The sequence below is a fragment of the Cnephaeus nilssonii genome, assembly GCF_951640355.1.
Source record: "Cnephaeus nilssonii genome assembly, chromosome: 5".
In the NCBI taxonomy this organism is placed as follows: Eukaryota; Metazoa; Chordata; class Mammalia; order Chiroptera; family Vespertilionidae; genus Cnephaeus; species Cnephaeus nilssonii.
Genome location: NC_137076.1, coordinates 22,785,749 through 22,791,869, shown reverse-complemented (window position 1 = coordinate 22,791,869; position 6,121 = coordinate 22,785,749). Strand labels below are relative to the sequence as shown.

The 6,121-nt window shown below is 54.9% G+C and overlaps 1 protein-coding gene across 1 annotated transcript; it reads left to right on the top strand.

Moving 5' to 3' along the window:
- Positions 1-1,030: 1,030 nt before the first annotated feature.
- Positions 1,031-6,076, top strand: NDUFB7 (NADH:ubiquinone oxidoreductase subunit B7). The gene is made up of 3 exons (XM_079771176.1): positions 1,031-1,214; positions 5,320-5,488; positions 5,913-6,076. The coding sequence occupies exons 1-3, from the start codon at positions 1,103-1,105 to the stop codon at positions 6,019-6,021; spliced, it is 390 nt and encodes a 129-aa protein (XP_079627302.1). The 5' UTR covers positions 1,031-1,102; the 3' UTR covers positions 6,022-6,076.
- Positions 6,077-6,121: the final 45 nt, after the last annotated feature.

The window sequence follows — 6,121 nt, the reverse complement described above, 5'->3', positions numbered from 1 at the left end:
GTCAGGCTGTAATACCACTTCTTTACAGTGGCCACTAGAGGGATACTAGAATTGCAACTTGTTTCATTTTCACAAAAGTATTCAATAGGATTTATTTAACATTTTGGCTCTCAATGGTTTTAGTTATAAACTAGTGGCCCAGTGCATGGGTTCGTGCACATTGAAAGGAAATTAATTAGAAGGTGGCCGGCGGGGTGGGACTGGGCAAGACAGGGCCGGACACGCCCTGGAGCCAACCTCCCTCAGTCCCTCCCTGGCCAGTCACACCTGGGACGACTCGAAGGGTGTCTGTGGTCACTGCAGCTTGGCAGTAAGCCAAATTCTTGGCCGACAGTGCCCCAGCAACAACATAACCCACGGCCAAAGGTGGAATCGTGTGGCCCCACTAGGAACCGGGCTCCCTCCTCTCTGGTTCCCGTCTGTCACCTGAGAACCGCTGCTGCCAAGTCACCGCAGCTCAGCAGCTCCTACATTGAGCGTCTGCCCCCTGGTGGTCAGTGCGCATCATAGGCACTGGCGGTTGCTTAGCCTTTTATATATTAGATAACTTTATTTGCATATTTAAATTAAATTCACTAAAAGGTTTTTTTGGAATAATTTTATTTAAACTTTTGATATTCACTAAATATATCATTGATACTATGCAAGGCTTTTTAAAACAAATTCGAATGTTTTTTGTGAAAAACCATGTTTTTAAAAAATATGATTATAATATGAAAAAATGTCTCCATTTGTGCTGTAGCCTGGGGAGACCAGGGGCGCCCAGTGAGGGTAGAGGAAGGCCCCGGACCCACGTCGTCCTTCCTCCCTTCTGTTCCCCACCCAAGTGGATTTCTATCCAGAGGCAAAACAAAAAACAAAAAAAACACACCCCTGCATTCATTGGCAGTCACAGGATGCTGAAAGGGGCGCGCCGCGCCTGTAATGTCTCCAAATAGCCACCAGGTGACGCCAGAAATACCGGAAGTCCTCCGGACTCATTCGTCTCTATGATCCCCGTGACGGCCAGCGCAACCCGGAAGCTGAGACTAGCGAAGGGGCAGTGCTTCCGGATAGGAACGAGGTGACCTGAGTGCCACAGGAATCTGTGGCGACAGCAGCCATGGGAGCGCACCTGGCCAGGCGCTACCTGGGCGATTCCTCAGGGGAGCCAGACCCCCTGCGGATGCCCACCTTTCCGCCCGACTACGGCTTCCCCGGGCGCAAGGAGCGCGGTGAGATCCAATGCGCAGGCGCGGCCAACGAGCGTGGGGTGCGGACGCCTTAACCCCGGGGTCCGCCGGGCTGGGCCCAGCCCTGACCTGGCCGCGGGGAGTAGGGAGGGCAAGCGCGACCCTGCCTGAGTGTGGAGGCTTTCAGGGCAGAGGGCACGGCTTGAGGAAAAACCCGGGGGGAGAGTGGCGATAGGGGGCTAACCGGGCGCTGGGAGCTGGGCTTGGTCCTGGAGTCAGCGGGGACCCAGGGGAGGGCTCTTTGCGAAGGGACGTGTTCATTGTCCCGATGTCACGCCTGTTCTTAAATGCAAGAAAACACAAGGGGACTCACGCCATACATACTGTCGTGCACGTTGCTCTTTTTTTTTTAAGTATGTTTTTATTGATTTTAGAGAGAGAAACATAGATGGGCTGCCTCCTGCACACACCGGGGATGAAGCCCGCATCCTGGGCATGTGCCCCGACCGGGAATCCAGCCCGGCGACCTCTAGGTGCATGGGACGACGCTCAGCCAACTGAGCGGCACCGGCCGGGGCTGCACGTTGCTTTTAAAGGTAGTAAAAATACCACAAGCACATCAAACGCCAGTCCTGGGCCAGGGTCCCACGTTGGGCACCATGGATACAGCAGGCACCGATTAAAGGAAACTCGCGGCCCTTGGGGTGAGACAGCGGCCCCAGGCAGATCTGGGGGTCTACACCTTGGAGTGGTATGGAGGCAGGCTTCCAGGAGGCAATAGCTGGAAGCCGGACCTCAGGGTAATGAATAGGAGTTGACCACGCGGAGACCCGGGAGAGGGGTGAGCCAGCGTTTGTAAGCAGAGGAGACTCGATCAGATTTGCTTTGGCAAAAGGCCGTGCGGGCTGCCGGGTGGGCGAGGACTTGGAGACAGGGATGTGCAGAGAGGTCTGGATTTGAGAGAACGTTGGGAAGTGGTCCTCCAATGGCCCGGTTCCTGGTAGTTGTTCAGCCCTGCATGAGCTTGCAGTCCATTGATCCACCTACCTTCTTACACGTTGATCCTTCCCCCTGCTTCTCTCACCCCACTTTGCTGTTTTGCAAACACCCACAGCCTCCTGCTCCTCTCTCCTGCTTGGCTAAACCACAACCCTGGTTAAGCCCAGCTCTCCTTGGCTCCTGTCCCTATTCAGCTGAACATCATGGGGGGAAAACACTCAGCCTCCACAACTGTTCTCCCCATCAACCCCCTGGTTGATCCTTCCTGCTGCTGGCTTTGCTGATACATTTCCTGGCCCCCTCTTTCCTAGATGAGTGTCCCATCCTTCTCTCTGACTCTAGTACCTCCTTTCAGCTAGTCACTTTGAGTTCTCTTATTCAGAAAATAGAAGCTGTTTCCCTATTTTGCTCAGTGGTTAGAGCATTGGCCCACGCACTGAAGGGTCTCGGGTTCGATTCCAGTCAAGTTGCAGGTTCGATCCCTGGTCCTAGTCGGGCACATGTGGGAGGCAACCAATCAATGTGTCTCTCACATCAATGTTTTTCTCTCTCTCCCCCTCCCTTCCACTCTAAAAATCAGTGGAGTCCGGCAGTGTGGCTCAGTGGTTGAATGTCCACCTGTGAACCAGGAGGTCACAGTTTGATTCCTGGTTGGGGCACCTGCCTGGCTTGCAGGCACCATCTCCAGTAGGGGGTGTGCAGGAGGCACCGATCAATGATTCTCATTGATGTTTCTATCTCCCTTCCTCTCTCTGAAAAAAAAAATCAATAAAAACATATTTTTGAAATAAAAAAAGAAAATAGAAACTGTCAAAAGAGCTCTCATGGCTCCCTGGCACTCCTCCTGTGCTGTTACTTCAGATGATCTGGCCCTGCTCCAGAAAACCCCTTGTGACCTCCATCCCGTCCTCTCACCTGTCCAAGGGCACCCCTATCATTCTCCCTTTCTCTTGTAACATTGTTTTTCCCATCGACATGCAAATACAATAGTTACTTTTACTGTTTTAAATCCCCTCCTGGACCCCCTCCCCCTCCAGCTCTCTCCACTTCACTGCAAGAGCTCTGATCCAGTTTGTCGCACACACTATTGCTATACCCCGTGTCAATTCCCAGTTCTAACCGGCCCCACTGCAGCAGTGCCAGGCATAGCTGATCGCTGCCTCTTCTTGGAAGCCCTTCCTCACCTGGCTGCCAGGATCCCCCCACTCCTGCCCACCTCAGTGTGGGCTCCTTCACTGATTCTCCCCCCTCTCCCCGTATCGTAAATATTGGGGAGCCCCAGGGTCTCCACTCACTCCCTAGGGTTCTCTGCTAGTTCCCTAGCTTCAGATGCCTTCTGTGTCCCAGTGCTCCCAAGTTTTTACTTCCAGCTGGGCCTTGACCCTGAACCCGACTCATGGACCCCGCGGCCTACTTGGCGCCTCTCCACAGTGTTAACGAGCATCTTGCACTCAGCAAGCCCACTCAGACCACATGCTCAACCCAGATCCCTGGGGCACCCCAAGGCCTGTCCCCTCACCTTCAGGCCTTTGCACCTGTTGCTCCCCTACTGGGAATGCTCTTCCCCCAGGTGTCTTCATGTCTCATCCTTCACATTCAGATATTCAGATGCCACTTTCTAAAGGACCCCTTCATCTAAAATTGTGACCCACCCCAACACTGCCTCTTCCCCCCCCCCCTTTATTTTCCGGTACTTAGCATTGTGGACGTTCTGTGACATTGGCTCCACCTGTTTGTACTGTGTGTCCCTCCAAGAGCAGGATCCCTAACACCTAGGTACTCCATAAATCCTAACTGCTGACTGATTGTGCCAGGTGCAGGTAGCAGTCACATTGCCATGGAAACCAGCAGGGGGGCTACAGGTGGATTATGGGCCTGGCGCTCAGACAAGGTGAGGGTGGGGGTACCAAGTTGGGGCTTAATGGTCTATGGCAGTGGTTCTCAACCTTCCTAATGCCGAGACCCTTTAATACAGTTCCTCATGTTGTGGTGAGCCCCAACCATAAAATTATTTTCGTTGCTACTTCATAACTGTAAATTTTGCTACTGTTATGAATCGTAATGTAAATATGTTTTCCAATGGTCTTAGGCGACCCCTGTGAAAGGGTCGTTCGACCTCCAAAGGGGTCACGACGCACAGGTTGAGAACCGCTGGTCTATGGGGTGTTGATGGAAGCCATGGATTAAAAGGAGCAAAGGCTCTCAGCAAGAACCTCAGAAAGCCAAAGCCACAGAGATGGGAGGAAACCTGGGGAGGGGAAGAGAATGTTCAAGAAAGACGCTAAGGAAGAGCAGTGTCCTGGGGTCTCAGTTGCCCTTGTGAGAGCCCTGTGTGGGCAGAGTGTGGGAGCCAGAGGGGTTCTGTGGGGACAGGAGATGAGGACCAGGCCTGAAGGAGACAGACACGGGGTTCAGAAGCAGAGGGAAGAGAAGCCAGTGGGGGAAGCCTGCAGGGGAGTTGGGAGATTGCCAGCATGGAGTGTGCACCCAGACTTCTAAGGGCCCCAGTCAGCCTCCTGAAGGGTGACTTGGTCCCAGGTCAGGTTTGCCAGGTGGGTGGGGCGCAAGCCCAGTGGCTAGTTCAGCTCTCATTGAGGTGGCCACTGAGCACTTACATTCGCTCCTTCATGCTCGCTCAGTTGATTTTGGAGTGGGGACTGTTAGTCCACTCCTTAGGGGAAGAAACTGGGTTTCCAAGAGGCCACACTCTGGTGAGAGGGCAGAGCCGGGATCCAGGTCACCCCAGCAGCCCAGCCCCCACACTGGGTTATGCCCAGCAGAGGGGAGCGCTGGGAGAAAGTGGGTTCTGCAGGATGGGACTGTTGGCAAAGTGATCCCAGAGTGAGGAGAGGGGAGATGAGGATCCAGTGTGGATGCTGAGGTGCCTGGGGTGATGGGGAGACAGGGACTCTTCCCTTGTCTGGGCCTCAGTGTCCAGGATTGCCTTTGGACAAATGAGAAAAGGACACTCCATCTGTCAGAGGATGGCAGTCACCTGCTGCCACACAGTTGACCTGTGGGGGGCGGGCCTGAGCTGTGACTCCTGGTTGCATGTGTCTCCCTGGACTCAGGGCATCATGGGGAACCTCCAGCAGTTAAGCCCCCAAAAGCCCACCCTGGCTGAGTCCCACCCACTCCCTTCCCACAGAGATGGTGGCCACACAGCAGCAGATGAATGATGCACAGCTGGTGCTCCAGCAACGAGACTACTGCGCTCACTACCTTATCCGGCTGCTGAAATGCAAGCGAGACAGCTTCCCCAACTTCCTGGCCTGCAAACACGAGCAGCACGACTGGGACTACTGCGAGCACCTCGAGTGAGCCCCAGACCCACCCCCCTTATCCCTCACTCCCCCCCCCCCCCCCCCCCCCGCCCCACCTACCCCTCAGCCCAAGGATCTTGAGGCAAAGGACAGTGAACTAACCCGAGTTTCTAGCCAGGCCCCAGCTTAGTTGAAAAAAGACTCAGGAGGTGTGTTGGGTGGAGGCAGGTGGGGCAGGCATCTTTGAGGCCACCTGGAGGATTAGCCATGCCAGGGTTCCAGGTAGGAGGGCTCACCAGTGTCCACCAGAGAGGCAGAGAGGGGGCAGACCACAGACTTAAACCAGGGGCACAGGTCTCCGAGGCCTCCCAGAGTGCTCTGCGGTGCAGTTCCAGCCCCACTGTTGGCTTCCCAGGGCTAAGGGAGGGCCAAATCAGGCCAAGGAGCTATAACGCCCTTTCTCACGCTCTGCCCACAGCTACGTGATGCGAATGAAGGAGTTTGAGCGCGAACGGCGGCTGCTCCAGCGAAAGAAGCGGCGGGAGCAGAGGGAGGCAGATCTGGCCAGAAGCCAGGTGGCTGTGTAGTGGGGCCCACCCACCACCCTTGGACAAGGGGAGAAATAAAAGCTTCGGGCCCTCAGCCCAAGCCCTGCCTATTCCTGTGGTATACTGGTCCCCAAGCCCC